Source organism: Falco cherrug, chromosome 1 (genome assembly GCF_023634085.1).
Source record: "Falco cherrug isolate bFalChe1 chromosome 1, bFalChe1.pri, whole genome shotgun sequence".
NCBI lineage: Eukaryota > Metazoa > Chordata > Aves > Falconiformes > Falconidae > Falco > Falco cherrug.
Window position 1 is genome coordinate 38,829,654 of NC_073697.1, and position 16,667 is coordinate 38,846,320.

Genomic DNA, 16,667 nt, shown 5'->3' on the forward strand with positions numbered 1-16,667 from the left:
AACCGATATTAAGCACAAAGCTGCAGATCCCACCCAACTGCCCAGCTGTTTCCTACCTGAACTGCAGGTGATTTGCTGCTCAACTGATTCTTCCCAGTCCTCTCCTGGCTGCCAAGGCAGGACGGACCCCGATGAGGGCTCTGCCCTGATGTCCTCCTGGCTCCCAGCTTTTTTGCTACGAAAAAAGCTGCTTCCAGCTCTGGCTGACCAGCACCCATTCCTCATGTCATTGAACAGGGACAGTTCTTTGGATTTTATGCTTTTAATGGGGGCTCCTCCACATTTGTGCCTTTTTTTGTTTGTTTTTAACTACTTTGTGGTATTTCTACATTTCATTTGGTGGAGTCCGTGGTCTTTTCCGTTTTCCATTTGAGCCAAATTTATCTTAATTTAACTGTTGTAGTTGTTACAGGTCTGTCAGGTGTGGCACCTATCTCCAGGAACAAGATGTCTTCAAACCCTTTCCATGCTGCTTGTATGATTTAACCCTTTCTGCTGCTCTTTTCCACAGCTCTTTAACACATTCCCTCCTTTTTTGCTTAGTTTTATAGTTTGTCTTCCTGAAGTTAAATTCAACTGCAGTGGGTATATTTAGGGTGTTTTTTTTTCTTTTTCTTTCCACGCTCCCTGTCCCTGCAAGGATATTGAAGTACCTCCTAGTTTCTGCCAGAGTGGTGTTTGCTTGGCGGGTGAGCAGTGTCCTTCCCGTGCACCGGTGACAGTGGAAGCCATGGAGAATGAGTGGGAGCTCAACTCAATAGCATCTGCCTCTTAATAAATACACAAAAAAAGCATGGAGACACAAAACTGAGTTCATGGAGTGCGATTGGTCTAACCATGGAGGGCTTGGGGCTGCAATCCTGATATGGTTTTTTTTTAAATTTTTTAAATTTTTTTTTTTAATTTAGCTCTTTGCACAGGATGTTCCTGAATGATCAGGCTAATTACCAACACCCACAGCACTCCAGCTCCCTTTGGGAATAACAGCAAACCCAGTTCTCTGTAAAAGAAATGAAAGAACTAAATTTCACTGTCCTGGTATCAGCTGTGCATCCCTCCCTAAGCCTCCCATAACTTTGACTTTATGCAGAAAGTAGATATTTAATTTGCAAATTTGGCCAGACCAGGTCATTAACCTGGGACAACCTGTCCCAAGCAGGTACCGTGGTGTGCATCCATCCATGGCGTGTCTCGAAGAGCATAGCTGGGCAAGAGATGCTGTCCTTATTTATCATGCAATGAAAACAGGGCTTATGGAGCCCAGTCCCAGCCCAAGGGGGGAGCGCTGCAGCTGGCAGGGGGCTGCAGGTTGGGAGCTGGGAGAAAGAAGAGCATTTATAACAGCAGCACCATAATTTACTGCATTTTACAGGAAAACCTCTAAATGGCTTAGCGCAGTGAAGATCCTTCTGGACTCCCGAAACATTTATCCAGCAGCTTGAATCAATTTATATTAAAGTGTGTGTGTGTGTGTGTGCACGGTGTGCATGGCTCAGCCAGGGCCCCATCCTGGCTGCTGCGGGTGATGCGTGGGGGCTGCAAGTGTGGTTTGAAGCTCCTTTGCTCTTGGCATTGCTGTGTTCCCCAAATCTATCTTGGGCAGCTTGTTAATTCTTTGGAAACTTGCTGGAAAGGAGGAAAAAAAATTAAAAAGACAGCAAAACCCCACCAGAGGGTGAGCTGCTAACACCGCATCTCTGCCCATCCCCACAGCCTGGCCCTGCCCGACGTCCTGGGAAAGCCGGCCAGCACCCACCTGGACCAGAGCATGTACCGGTTCCGCAGCGCCAACTTGGAGGAGATCGTAAAGGCAGCCCTGAAGTTCAAACACGAGGACTCGAGCCTGTTGGCAGCCCTGGAGCAGGCAGAGGACTGGCTCTCCAGGCTGAAGGCCATGGCAGAGGAGGTAACGCTGCTGTGGTGGTGGCAGGAGCTGCCAAGGCGGGGGTGGGGGTTGCTCTTCCCAAGCCCTCCGCCATGGTGCTGGTTTGGTGCGATGGCTGTGAGCAGTCACCTGGTGGCACAGTGCAAAGCATCGATACTGCTCTCTGAAGTCAATCCTGGCCCCCCATGCAAGGGTGGCACCCATGCCCCCCCGCAGTGATGTCAATGAGGTAGGAAGGCGCTAGGTTTGGCACCCAGCTGTTGAGGTTTAGCCTGCTCATGGCAGAGCTTTACAGCACGGCCAGTGAACCCTCAACCAAAGCTGCTACAGTGACCTGGGCTGGCTGTGGAGGGTAGGGCTTGGGGAAACATGGGGTTTCTCTGCCCTGGCCAGACCAAGGTGGGATCTGGAGCTGCTGAGGTGGGATTTGGGTTGACTGGTCTCTCTCCATGGGCTTGGGTTGGCAGCGGGACCCGGGGCACGGCTGCTCTCCACCCTCCTGCATCCCTCTGTGGCTGATGTGCTAGTATGGAGCCCCCCTGGTTTTACGCTATGGCTTTTGTGTTTTCCAGCCCCAAAACAGCCTGCCCGATATAGTGATCTGGATGCTGCAGGGAGACAAGCGCGTAGCCTATGCCCGCGTGCCAGCCCATGAGGTCCTCTTCTCCAGAAACATCTCCAGCTGCTGTGGGAAGAACTGTGGGAAGCTGCAGACCATCTTCCTGAAGGTACATTGGCTTTTTGTATATGTGCATACCTCATGTTGATTTTTAAAATGTTTTCACCTGAAAAAAAAAAGAGAGAAAATCAAGCAGGGAAACCTGAAATCCCAACACAACCTTAACCCATGAGTGCCTGGGGCTCCAGGGACACCCAGCCCCTGTTGAAGTTGGCTCCTGCATGGTGGTGCTCCTGGTGGAGTTCAGCTTCCCTTACATGGTTCTGCAGCAGATCCCTATGATTATCTTCATTTTTGCAAGTTCCAGGGCAGTGAAGGTGGGCGCACTTTGGCCCACATAGTGCTTTTTAAAAAAATATGTTATATTTTTAATTTTTAAAATTTTTTTTTATGTTACTTTATGTTTTTCAAAATTCCTGACCCTCTGCCACCCCAGGAAATTTAAGCTGCGGCCTCCTCTGCCAGACACTTACTGTGCTTTTCACATCTCAAATGATATTTCTTTGGCCTTTTGCTGCATGCCAGCTTGGGAGCAGACAATCAGTGCTGAACAAGCTCTAAAAAAATAAAGTCAAATGAAATAAACTGAATAAACCCCAAAACCCCAAGCCCAGCTGGCAGAAAAAGATGAACCAAAATATATATTTTTTTTCTGTACTTTAGCTCTGGATGGAAAACTAGCATCACTTGAAGGGGGAAAAAAGTGACTGAGAGAAAAAAAAGGGCAGTGAGACATCTCCCTGTTTATTCTTTCTATTTTTGCCGAAGTACCTTGCCTGGGTTTGGTGTCCTAGCCCTGGAGGGCGTCTCACCGAGACACAAAAGCCCTGACCACCAGAGCTTTGAAGCTCCTCAAGGTTGTCCCCAAAGTGCTCTTCATGCTGTTGATGTCCCAGTTCCCAGGCATGCTCTGTGTTCCACCTACCCAGCTGGGGCTATGGGGATTTTGTACCCATGCCACCAGCCTTGCACCCCAAGCATCCCCCGTTAATGTCCTCCCTGGAGATATTAACGGGCTCTGCCTTTGGCAGTACCCACAGGAGGAGGCTATGGGTCCGAGGATCCCAGCCCAGATCCGAGTCCAGCTCTGGTTCGGGCTGTCGGTCGATGAGAAGGAGTTTAACCAGTACGCCGAGGGGAAGCTCTCCGTCTTTGCTGAAACCGTGAGCATCTCGCAGGACCACCATGAAGGGTTGTTTTTTTTTCTCTCTGGTGTGGGCAGCAGCTCCACCATGGAGGGGAAGGGGTGGGCTGGACCCCAGGTGAGGGCACTGCCAGGCTGGGGGTCACATCAGCCCCTACCCACTGTGAGAAGAAAGAGCTGTTTCCACCAGCATCCAGCCTGAAAGGCTGTGGAGGAGGTCGGTAACGAGCCATAAAGGCTCACTGTGGCTTCACATCTCCTTCCACCTGCTGAGGGGGGAAATGTGGGGGTGCCCGTGGGGGTGGGGTGGGGTTAGGCTCTTCCCAGGAGGTCTGTCCTCAGGATGGGGCTGGGGCTCTCCAGGAAAGAAGGGATTATTCCTGAGATTTCAAAAGGGGTTTTGTGCCTCCAATGCAAAGCCCTCTCTGCTTTTGCTCCCCTAGTATGAGAACCAGACCAAGCTGGCGCTGGTGGGGAACTGGGGCACGACCAGCCTGACCTACCCCAAATACTCAGATGTCACCGGCAAGATCAAGCTACCCAAGGACAGCTTCCGCCCCTCCGCAGGATGGACCTGGGCTGGGGACTGGTTCATCTGCCCAGAGAAGACGTGAGTGATGGCTTTTTGCAAAGAGCAGAGCCTGGGTGGGCTGTCCCAGGCACCTCAAAAACCTGAGCAGATGCTAAGTTGGTGGCAAGGTCATGCAGAAAGCTGGATGGAGGTCTGGGGTGCCGTGGGCCTTCCTGCTCTGTCTGCCCCATCCTTGGTAGGCAGCAGTGTTAACACAAAATGCATGGTCTCTGTGCTGGGTGATGTTCCTGGGGTGGTGGGTGCTGCACAGGTGCTTGCGGAGGTGATGGTCCCAGCACCCAGCTCACCGTGGTGCCTGTGCGAGCCCCACGCTGAGGAGCTTTGGAGGTGGGATCCCAGGGGGGCACTGAGGGGGTGGGAGGGGTCGGTGGGTGCTCAGCACAACTCTGCTGTCTTCTTGAATTGGATTTACAGTCTGTGTCTCGGGCTTCACCTGGGCCAGGTCGCTGAGGTCCCGTGGGACCTTTGCTTGGTGCCTCGGGGTGGAAGATGTTCAGGAGGCAAAGCGTGTGCTGGAGTGGCATGGCCGGCCCTCAGAGGGGAGGCGACACGAGGCTGTGCTGCTGCCTGTGCAGGGCTGGGAGGGCAGGAGGGCAGCCCCTGACGCCGTGCCTCTCCCCACGGTGCAGGTTGCTGCATGATGTGGACGCTGGGCACCTGAGCTTTGTGGAGGAGGTGTTTGAGAACCAGGTCCGTCTGCCTGGAGGCCAGTGGATCCACATGACCGATGCCTACACTGACGTGGTAAGGGTGAAGCAGGTAGCTGGGGGCTGAGCACCACCCCAGGAAGCCCCCGGGGGCTCAGGGAAGACTTAGGCATCTGCTGGGCATCATTTGGTTGAAAACATCCCTGCATCCCACAGAACGGGGAGAAGGTCCTGCATAAGGATGAGATTGAGTGTCCTCCAGGCTGGAAATGGGAAGATGTGGAGTGGGACACAGACCTCAACAGAGCTGTGGATGAGAAAGGTATCAGAAAGCCGTTTTGGGCATCCATCCTGTTTTCATCCCATTTACCCTGCCTATCCTGGTGTTTCCTTCCACGGTCCCAGCCAGCATCAGGGATAACATCTTCATGGCTGTGTGAGCTGTCCTGCTGGCTCCAGGAGAAGGGGGTCAGGCCCTGGGGGTACCCTCTCCCCCTTGCTCTGACTGAGGCTGGGGCTGTGGGGTGGGCAGCCACAAAGGCAATGCTTTCCTTGCTGTTGGAGATAGTCCAGGCTGTTCTTTTGGAAGATCTTACCTGGCTTCTGGTAAAAGAGAAATGGAAAGCATCATGGCAGAGAGCATCCAAGATGGTCACAAAGGCTGGGGTTGCCTGAGGAAGGAAGGACAGGGAGGAGAGTCCCCAAGCTGTGACTTTGAGCCAAGGGCTGGCAGTTGTTGTCTGCACGGACCAGCAAACTGGTACCTGGACAAACCTTTGCTATTAAAGCTGTTCCAGTCTGGATATACAAGAGAGGTCCCTGATGGGAAGCAGGGGCTCTTCTCCCGCCTTCACCCAGGTGTTGCGTTCTCTCCAAGGCTGGGAGTATGGCATCACCATCCCGCCGGACCGCAAGCCCAAGTCCTGGGTGCCAGCCGAGAAGATGTACCACACCAACCGGCGACGGCGCTGGGTGCGGCTTCGCCGGAGGGACCTCGCACAGATGGAGGCCATGAGGAAGGTAGGATGGGGGCAGGGAGAAGAGGGTGAGAGCGGGTTGGGGCCATGTCCCTGTCTCTCCATATGAAGGTGGAGGTGCCTGGCCTTCTGCAGAGACCTGCTGTGCTTTGGAGCCTGGTGGCCCTGGTCTCCACGCTGGAGCAGACAGCAGCCTCTGTGGTTTCCGCCATGGGGGTCAACGTCTCCCAGAGATGGAGACTACTCCAGGGGGGCTTGGTTGGGCTGCGGGGCGGAACAGGGACCTCCATCAGCACCGCGAAACAGTTCGGGGAACCAGGGCTGGCAGAGGTCCCTTGTCTGTTCCCTCTCCAGGTCCTGCTTCCCTCTAGGTGGTGCAATTGGACTGCATATGCCACCGCAGCACTGCTGCTCTTCCCTCCCCACAGCCAGTTCTCAAGACACTTGCCTCCCTTTCCAGCACTTTTTCTAGATAGTTGTGGTTGGAAAGCATGGAAAGCCCCTGCCGCCCCATTTGCCAAAGGGATGCAAGTGTCACAAGGAGGTGACAGCTCTGGGGAGAAAAAAAACCTTCATGGACTTATGACTGCTGTGGCTGATGATGGTGGCAGAGCTATGGTGGCCCTGCAAAGGATCACAAGTGGTGGCAAAGTGGAGGGAGGGCAGGCTGGGAAGGTGGAGGCACTGGTGCTACACAAGCCAGGGCAGGATGCAGCCCTCTTCTTGCTCAGCATGGCCAGCTCCCAGCCCAGCGATGCTTTTCCAAGTGGGTTTCACCCCAGGGACTGGATGGATCCCCAGCAGTGGGCTTGGCAGTGCTGGGTTAATGGTTGGACTCAGTGCCCTTAAGGGTCTTTTCCAGCCTCAATGATTCTGTGATTCTGTTCTGTGATTCTATGCTGGAGAGGTTGAGGGAGGACGTGGGGTGGAACAACTGTAGCAGGCAACACCTTGATAAGACTGGACCCAGGTTTGAGTGGGTGCAACCTTGGTCCTGGAGAGCCCTGTGCACGAGCGGCTTTGCCCCTTGGCTGTGCCAGCATCCCACCGTGGTCAGCTGCAGAGGGGCCATGGGATGGTGGGACTGAGCCTGCCACGCTGAGCCCCGGCGTGTCCCTGTCTGGCAGCACAAGCAGGAGGAGCTGGATGGGGAGGGCTGGGAGTATGCCTCGCTCTTCGGCTGGCGCTTCCACCTGAAGCATCGACGCACCGACACCTTCCGTCGCCGCCGCTGGAGGCGCAGGATGGAGCCCCTGGAGCGCACCGGGGCCGCCGCTGTCTTCGCCTTGGAGGGGGCCCTGGTAGGTACCCACCCTTCCCCAAAACACTGCTGCCTGGGAGCGGGAGCCCAGTTGGGTCTGCTCCCACCCTCCATCCCATCCCTGGGAGTGGAGCTGGAGCAAAGCTCGTTATCTGCCGCTCATTATCTGCCACTCGTTATCTGCTGCCTGCACCCGCTGCTGTTTGTTTAGCTAATATTCTGGCTTTCTTAATACACAGGGTTTCATAATCCTTTGGCTTTTCCAATAACTAAATGAGAACCAACCACAGCAGTACAAAGCCCCTATTATAGGACTTCTTATTATTTTTTTTCCCCTCTATTTGGCTTTTTTTCCCCTCTTTCTCTGCCCTGTCCTTCGCTCCGTCCAGCGTTTGAACTCAGCGGCCCCTTTGGGACACAAGCGGCTCCATGGCATTCGCCTGCATAAGCCCTGAGCCCACACTAGCCCCATCTCGGGGGGGGGGTCTCGGCTGCCGCCCACCCCCAGGGCTGCCAGTGGCGCCCTGGCTTCCCCTTCACCCTGGCGCCTGTTGATGTGATTTTTTCAGCCAGACGCTTCATCCCTCTGCGTCCCGGCAGAGGCGATTGAGGAGGATTTAGCTGGAAAACCCTGTAACATGAGGTGTGTGTCCGTGCACACGTGCGGGTGTGTGTGCACACCCGTGGGGCTGTGCAGGAATGCCCCCTGCCCCCCGCCCCCATCTCTGTGGGTGAGGGGATGTGGGTGGGGGGTGTCTGCTGCTGGCTGCCTTGGGTCTCTGCTCCATCATGCGGTTCTCCAAGGGACTCAGCTGTGCCCTCGTTTTGCCTGTGTTGGCTTGCAAATGGAATGGGTTTGTGAGTTTGGCTGCTGATGGACCCGTCTGCTGGGAGGTACCAGGGGATGTGGGGGAGACCTGAGGGAGGAAAATCCCCTCCCCATGCATGTGGGGCAGAGGCTGAAGCAAAGGGGAAGAGGAAAAAAAATCCCCATTAAAATAGCAATTGTGGCAACGTGCCTGGGAGCTGCTGCTTGCTTCGCTCCCGGTGATGCTGACACAGTGGCACGGGGTTCCAGGTTGATGTGGGCATCCCCTGGTGTCAAGGGCATGCTGCTGAACCCCCACCTGCCCCAGGCTGCTTGGGCCTGCTCCTTTCAGCCCTTTACCCCCAATGCCTGTTAGATCTGATGGTACATACTTTGCATATTTATTTTCCAAGCATTTCTTAGCCATGTCAGTCAGTGCTGGAGTGCCCAGTTCTTAGCAGCCTCCCAAATCTCTCATTTAGCTTTATGCCAGAGTTACAGATGTAACTTCTATTATATTATCACATAAAAAATCCAGTTTATTGTTTTGCTTATTTTCTAACTGAAAACAATTCTAGCAAAAAAAGCAGTTGTTCTGTGTTGCCTTGACATGCCTTGCTGTGCCTTGCCTTGCCATGCCATGCCTTGTTTTTCTCTCTCCCCCTGCCCCAGCAAACACTGCTCTGAATGTCACTGCTGCCCCTGTATGGCCCCAATGCGGACATCCTGTTCCCTTATGCCAGGCATGAACCGTAAATTTTCCCTGCTTGAGTGTCAGCAAAGTGTGAGGGGAACGCTTCGAGGTGACTGCAGGGTCCCAGGGGGCAACCAGGTCCTGTTGCTGTAGGACTGTGCTGCTCCTGGGAGCTGACCCGTCGCCTGGGCAGGGTGATGCCATCTGACAAGGAGTAGTATTTACATCAGACGCAGAGATTTTGGGGGATGCTGCCCCCACAGGGGACAGCTTGGGAGGGAGCAGCCCGGGAGAGCAGCAGGTGAATCCCTCCCCAGCCCTGGCTCTGGCACCCAGCAGCCTGGCGGGTGCAGGACCAGGCCACCCGCCCTTTGGGCTCCACTCACCGCGTTCCCCTCCGCAGTAGGTCATTCTGGCTTGCCTTGGTGCCCTCATATTTTGGGGTTACTGGCCACATTTTCTGTGGTTGCTTGGTTTTCTGTGCATTGCTTTATAAACGATCTTGCCATACTTTCTGGTTTTGCAGCTTCATGCCTTTCCAGCTCTTCTTTCTCACTTGAATGACTTACATATTTTTCCAGGATGCTCCATCCCGAAATAATATCTAAATTTATCTGGCGGCTCCTCTACAGCAACCCCAGACCCTCTGGACCTGCACAGGGTCAAACCCTCCATCCACTGGAGCCGCACGTGGGGACTCAGCAGAGCTGGGAACAGGGTGGTGGGGTGAAATGATGCCAAGGATGGCAATGTATGAGCGGGTGCTGAGGGCTGGGAAGGTTGGGCACTGATTTTTTGCCACATCTGTTTTTAATGCTTTTTTAACACGGGCAGAGCAAGGCAGCTTTGGCAGGCTGAGGTCTCAGGTATGCAGAGCTGGGAAGGGCACCGGGATGGGGCAGTTCCAGCTGCTGCCACCGGCTCCCCTCAGACTGAAGCAGAATAAAGATGCTGTCAGGAGAGGGAGCCTGGAGCATCCTCCCAGCTGAGGTTTTACCCAGGCCTGGGGCCAGGGCTGCCACTGGCATGCCACCGGCTGCCGGAGCCTCCCGAAGCCCCTCCTGTCTGCTCTGTCCTGTTCCTGTTATCTGCCACCTTCTCCATGAAAGGCATTTGTGCAATTTTGTGGTTGTGGCATGGGTTGCCGTCCAGCAAGGAGCCGTACAGCGGTGCAGGCAAACCGAAGCGGAGGGAGGATTAAAGTGCAAAGGCAGACAGAACAAGCCAACACCCCAAGTGCTAATTCCCCGAGCTATTCAAAAGGGTTGGTTCCAACAGGAAGATAATACCAAATACGACCAGCAGGAATGCGTCTTGGATGCAGAAATGTGTGGATGGGTGCTTGGGTTTTCTGGGCCTCCTTTTTCCCAGGGATGCTCAGCCTGCATTGCTCCCGCCTTGCCAAAGTGAGCAGTGGTTGCCGTTTAGGCATGCTGGACCCCAGCACCTCGGGGCCAGGCTGCCCCAGAGCTGGGAGCAGCCAGCACGCAGAGCCCCAGTGGGTTGCCCGGCTGCTGAGAGGTGTTTTGTAGGAGCTGGGGACTCCTTGGCAGAGGCTTTCCCCAAAAAATCCCACTCTGGCCGTGCTGCCCCTGTTGAGATGAGCAGCTGCAGTCCCGGGGACACCTGTGGGGCTCAGCACCTTTGCAGGGTGAGCTCAGCATCTGTTCGGATGGACCCTGCAGGGTGTGAGCATGCGCTCCCAGCTGGCCTGGCTCCCTGCGGTGGGGGGGGGGGGGTTGCTGTGTGACTGGGTCACCCCAGGTCCTGCCCCTCACCCATCCCCACTGCATCACATCTGCCCCCAGACCCACACATACTTGCATGCGCACGCGTGCACAATTTCTTTTGCCTGCTTGCTCTCCCCAGGCACGCGCTAACTCCTGCTTTTGCTTGCATTTTGCTGCTCACACATGCTCCACCCTTACCCTGACCCCAGGCAGCAGGGCGGCAGGGGATGTCCCCCAGTGCCCTGTCCCACAGGGAGCAGTGTCAGGGCCAGGCAGCGTGGATGCTCACACGGTGGTGCTGCCCAGAGCCAGGCCAGGTGCTGCTGCGAGGACTCGTGGTGCTGCCATGCGGCACTGGGTTTTGGTTGCCTGGGATAAAATTAGCCTGATGGGTTTGGGTGCCCGTTGGGGTATGTTGAGATGCCTCAGATGTTGCTTCCCACTGATTCACCTGCTCTTCCCTGCTGGCCCCAGCTGTGGGCTCTGCAATGCAGAAGGATGGTGGCTCTTTCCTTTCTGGTCTGCTGTTTTCTCGACAGTCCTTGGAGCCTTCCTGCAGCCACCCATGTCTTGGGACTGTCCTCGCGTAGCTCAGGGTAGGACTCTGCTTAGGCAAGTAGACCTGTGGTGAGCCCATGAGCGTGCTGGGCAAAGCATCTTGTCCACTGGGTCACCCGCTTTGCCCCTGCCATGACCACCCTCTCCTCTCTATTGCCTGTGACTTGGCATCCCCCTCTACCCCCAGGGACACCCACAGAGCGCCTGGTGCTTATTGCTTCTCGTGATGGGTCCCAGCTGGCTAATGGGGAGCTTGAGACCAAGAAGCTGGTGATGCAGAAGGCTTTGAGCACTCTTGCCCATGCCCAAAACGTGAAGCCAGTGTCACGCCACTGCTTGCAGCACTGTCCCTCTGGTTTTGCCTGTATTCTGCCTGTATTTCACCTGTGCACCAATGTCCCCCCATCCCAGTATGAACTGGGCAGCTTTCCTTTCCCTTGGGTTTGCTGGCTTGGCCATCGCCTCCATCATATTAGCTTGTTCCTGAGTTTCCCTCTCTGTGACATTGTGTCCCAGTTTTTTGGGATCTGCCATTTGGCAGCTCACTTCTCACTGACAGTCATTAAAAGAGAAGGACCGCAGGACATGGTGTGGCCCCCAGGCACCACTTTGCCCTCAGTCTGAACTGTGGGAAGCCCAGAGCTGAGCTCTGCAGCTTGAGGCTGTCTCCAGTTTCTGATGGAAAGCCCAGTGGCTTTGCCCTGGAGCTGCAAGCAGCCCCCCGACCCTGCAAGCCCCATTTTCTCCCATCCTTCTCCAAAATCAGCTGAGGGAAGCCTTTGGTTGATGGAGAGCTTTGGGTTTTCCATGCCAGGCTGGAAAATCTTGCCTGTTTCTGCCAGTGTGATGCCCCAGCTTTGGCTCTTCACCAAATGCGGTTGAGACACCACTGAATGGGTAGGAGAAGAGCAGGGACGTGAATTAGACCAGGGGGATGACTGCCAGGGTGGGCCTGTGGTGCCACCGGGGGTTGGCCAGGGTGGAAGGCACCAGTGCTGTAGCTTTGTGCCCAAACTACCAACCGGCTGCACCAAGTGGGGGGGTCCTGATGGGAGAGCCCAGCTGCAGAGGAGCCCTGCTGGGGGCAGAGCAGTGGGATGAGGGTGCCTCTGTCCCCCGGTGCTCCTACACCCACGGCACGTGGCTGCAACCTTGCCCTATGCACTGTGCATGGGCTTCAGCTGCAGGACCCAGCACCTGGGAACCCCGTGGGGACAGGGTGAAGGGAGGAGGACGTGGGGGTACTTCATCCTGCGTGCAGACCCCAAAGAGTAAACTACAGTCCTGAGCAAGAGCGTTTTCCAGCTTGCTCTCTCCAAGGCATGCTTTCCATGGTGTTTTGGGGTGTGAGGAGCCCCCCTTCCTCATGATGGACAGAGCCGGGGGGTCCCCAAGCCCTTGCTGAGGGCATCAGGGAGCAACCCCTGCCTGTCTTGGCTGCCGGTCTCCTCCACTTGCCCTTCCCCAGGCTAGCAGTGGATGCAGGTTGGGGGGGGACGGGACTGCAAAGACTGGCGGTCTGCTGGGCAGAAAGGTCATAAAAATAACTGAGGAGCTATTCATCTCCTGCGGGGAGGGGGGCGAGGGAGGGAAGGCAGTGCTGGAGGTTGCCTTGCAAACCCTCGGCGCGACCTCACCGCCGTAAATACAGCGCGAACCCCAGGGCTTCCTCTGCAGACAGTGTCATGGTAATTGCGATTCCTGCCTGGAAAGGCGAGGAGGGCTCTGCAGACCACCTAAGCTCCTGACTCATTTTTGGGACCAGGCGGCTCTGGAAACTCCATCGTGGACCTGCTTTTTTTTTCTCTTTTTCCTTCTTTCTTTTTCTTTTTTTCTCTAAACGCCCCTCCTGTCTCTCCCTGGCATTTGATAATTGAAAAATTTTTAAAGATCAGATTTACACTCGCCAGGAAGTTACCTTTACGCTCCTTTTCCTGCAACTAAATATTTCAAGCCAAATGTGGCAATTAGGAGGTGATAAAAGGCTGGCTCTCCCAGGCGAACACAAGAGGAGGGAATAGTGATGGCCAGGGTCAGCCAAGGCAGAGAACAGGGCATTTGGCTGCATTTGACACTGTCTGTATCACTGTTCACAAAGTTTATATTCCATTAATTTCCTCGCTAGGGGACTTAGTGAAATTGCTTTAATTGCTGACTACTGCTCTGAGAACGATGAACTTCATGGAGGTGCTTTTCTATGCTGGTGAGATGCTGGGAGGGGATGTGAGCTGGTGATCCTCAGGCTGCTTCTGTTGTCGTGTCCTGTTTTCTCTGGGGTCCCCTCTGCCCTCCTGGGGCAGAAGAGCCTGAGAGTCCCTCCATGGGCTGCCAGCAGGCACTGGAAGCCCAAAGTCCTCTTGGACACCAGTATGGATGATACCCTGGAGGACTCCATCCTGCGGGGAGCCCCCGGCTGTGGGGGTGGTCCTGGCATGACTGACCTTGCCTTGCTTTCTCTTGCAGGGAGGAGTGACAGACGACAAGAGCGATGATGGCAAATCCGTTTCCACCCTTAGTTTTGGTGTCAACAGACCCACCATTTCGTGCATATTTGACTGTAAGGGCCCAAGGGTCAGAGGGGAGGGTGAAATTCCCCGGCAGTGAGTCCCAGTGTGGGGTCTCTGCTTTGGAGACCCCATAGCCGAGCATTTCCATCCTCTTCCTCTCGCCCATCTTGAGTGCAGGTGGATGGAAAGGGGTGGGTGGGCAAGGATGGGGCACGGCTTGTTCTCCCAGGAGCATTGACATGCTCAGGGCTCACTGCTCACCTGGGGAGCTACGGGAAGGATTAAGCCAAGCTGCCCTCAGACCTGAGCCTGGGGCTGGTTATAAAAGCCCAGCTATACTCCTGGTGTGCTACACTCATCCCCAGACTCATCCCTTAACTGTTTCACATTCCTCTGTACAGGTGGGAACAGGTACCACCTCCGCTGCTACATGTACCAAGCACGGGACCTGATTGCCATGGACAAGGACAGCTTTTCGGGTAAGCCCTAATGCTCCTGTCCGCTTGTTTGTGCTTGTAATTAGTGCTGTAATGAATGCTGGGGAGTAGTGGGGTCTGTAAAGCTAATTTTGGGGTATTGATTGATGTGAAATGAGGGGTGTTGAGCAGCCAAACAACACAAGGCAGCAGCATAAGGCTTTCCCAAGGCAACCATATGTGAGAAACCAACCAGAAACCACAAGTTACCCAGGTCAGCCGTGAGTCAGAGCTGTTTGCTTTGCTAATAGCTCCTTCTCCGCAGCCTGAGGTGACGCTGGGTGGCAAGGCTGGGTAGCAGACAGCTCAAGGACATGACAAATAAAAACAGAGTGGCAGGCAGGGATGTTTACTGTGGCACATCGCCACAAGCCTCCCCGCTGGGCTTGTGAGCTGGGGGATCGAAGGGAGGACAGACAGCTCTGGGCTGGTGTCGAGATGATGGAGCATGGGGCAGAAACCGCTGTGAGATGTGCTCAGAAAAATTTAAAAGGGTGTAATTAGGACCTCAGAGCAAACAGGCACCTTCTTCTCTGGGATCCTCATGAAGTTTCTGGTTGGATTTACGTGCTCTCAGCATCCAGCTTGCTCCCAGCTGGTTGAATTCCTTGCAGGGCAGGAGGGCAGCAGTCTCCTGGGTCTGGGGCTTGTGGAGGGGATTTGTCCTGTGGTTTGGGGAAGGGATCAAGGCTGAAGAAGGGAGACCCTGTTTATTAGGAATGAAAGAATTGACTGAAAATGCGGTTGGAAAGGAAAATACCCAACAGTGGCAAATCTGTAAAACTGTTCATATTTGTTTTCATGACCAAGCATTAAATTGAGCCGCTGCTCCTCTGCTCTCCGTGCTGGAAACTTTGCAAGGGGGCTGGCAGGCAACCATTGGGGGGTTTCCTTAGGGGAGCTGATGCCTGAACTGGGCCTCCTTCAGACCTGACTGTAAAAAATGTCCCTTCATGGAAAAAAAGTGTGGTCCCAGGTGGAGATAAAGAGTGTCCTGGTCTTTGAGCAAGAAGCTTTCCATGTCCTGCTGCTCAACGCATCCCCAGTGCAGCTTCAGGCACTTCTGAAACTGCCAGACTTGAGTTGATGTGGTCAGGATGTCCTGTGCTGAGCTCATACTTTCTGGGCTAGGAAATCAAGTCAGAATAAGTTATTTTATCTGTTGGGCAGCTCTGTTATCTTTTGGTGCTGAAGGGTGCTTGGGTGTAGGTGATTTGGTTTTAGGATCGTTTTGTTCGCAGCAGAGACCGAAGTGTGGCTGCAGAAGTGGGAGGACATGCCAGGAATGGTCCTGTGTGTTTGACCTGAGCAGGGACCAGCCTCCCCGGCAGCCGGAGGATCCCACATCCTCTTCCCCATGGGCTGGGCCATCCCAGCCAGGTGGCCCCGCAGCTCTTTGGTGCTTGTGACCAAAGCTGCCTTTGCCAATGCCCGTCAATGCTTTGGAGGGTCATTTTGAGGTGGGAAGGCAGGATGGTGGGGATGTTGCTGTCTACCTCTGAGTCAGAGATGCAAAAAGCCCCTCCTCAGTTCATTAGTCTGTGGTGGGGGCCACATCTGAGATGCTAGCAGGTCCCAGGGTGGGTATCCCTAAAGCACCCCCACCCCTCCACAGTGCTGCCTGCAGGCAGGAGGCATCCAGCATCCCTCCAAAGGCTGTCACTGACTGGCTACCACGGGGATTTGCAGAGGGGCTGGGCAAGGGATTGCCCACCAGCGTTGGCATGGGTGTGATGGATCTCAGATGGGATATAGGGACAGCCCTCAAAAGTCGTGCAGTGTGGGGACTCACAGTGGGGAGCAGCCTGTGGGGACAGATGGGCATCGCCATGCCAGGCTGCAAGACCACAGTCCCAAGGGGCTCCTGCTTCCCCAGTGTGATGAAGCAGAGGGGCTTGTCGGGGGAGTGGGCAGAAATGCCCTGGAGAGGTGCAGAGCACCCAAACAATCACCTAGTGTCTGCGCCCACCAAGGTCCCGTCTCCCCTCTCCTCCACAAAGGGTTTGTTGTTCGAGGTGGTGGGGACCGAGGTGATCTCATGGCCTGATCGGCGGAGCAGGGAGGGGAGTCCCTTCCCTTGGAAAAACCCAGCCAAGGACAACATGAGTAACAACATGCCACAATGTGGAATTGTGATCTCTGCTGCCTTAACAAAGCATAAAGGAGTTCATTAAGGGGGCTTTACACAGTTATAAAAATAAACCTTGTGTGCACACGAGGGTCTAAACAAAGGGGCTTTATAGAGGCCTCCTTTAAAAAGAAGGGGGGGGGGGGAAAGAGCAAAAAAGCAAATCCAAATCCATGGTTTTTTGTTTATTGTAACGCATTCTGCTTTCCTCTTACTGGAAAAAAGCGCGTAAGTGGAAAAGGTTCTTCCCAGCGTGAATAGTGCTCTCTGCAGCCGGTCACCTCACGAACAGCCCCGGCTCATTAAACATGTCTGCTGTGGCACCGACGCTAAGAAAGAAAATACGTTTCCCTCAACCCACCCCGTCCCTGGAGGAGGGGAGGGAGGGTGGGGGATGCTGCCCTGCTCAGCCGGCCCCGCGTTCAGGTGTCTGGGGGATGCTCCTCCACCTCCAGGGTAGGCAGGACACCTTTTGCTCCCGGTGTCAGTTCCCAGGCTCCTGACAGCGCTGGGGTCGGGGTGTGCACACCGTTTTGAGGATGCGGGGACCTGCCAGGACTGTGGGGGGTCGTGCAGCACTG

The 16,667-nt window shown here is 54.9% G+C and overlaps 1 protein-coding gene across 16 annotated transcripts in view; it reads left to right on the forward strand.

Annotated features, from left to right (window-relative positions):
- The window catches only part of DYSF (dysferlin), a 104,429-nt gene that overhangs the window by 22,430 nt on the left and 65,332 nt on the right, over window positions 1-16,667 (forward strand). For all 16 annotated transcript variants that reach the window (XM_055713943.1, XM_055714007.1, XM_055714014.1 and 13 more), the window contains 10 exons: window positions 1,714-1,906; window positions 2,458-2,613; window positions 3,596-3,727; window positions 4,152-4,318; window positions 4,930-5,044; window positions 5,164-5,269; window positions 5,825-5,967; window positions 7,052-7,225; window positions 13,439-13,532; window positions 13,884-13,961. In XM_055713943.1, the coding sequence (XP_055569918.1) occupies window positions 1,714-1,906; window positions 2,458-2,613; window positions 3,596-3,727; window positions 4,152-4,318; window positions 4,930-5,044; window positions 5,164-5,269; window positions 5,825-5,967; window positions 7,052-7,225; window positions 13,439-13,532; window positions 13,884-13,961 (1,358 nt within the window). The remainder of the gene's footprint in view (window positions 1-1,713; window positions 1,907-2,457; window positions 2,614-3,595; window positions 3,728-4,151; window positions 4,319-4,929; window positions 5,045-5,163; window positions 5,270-5,824; window positions 5,968-7,051; window positions 7,226-13,438; window positions 13,533-13,883; window positions 13,962-16,667) is intronic.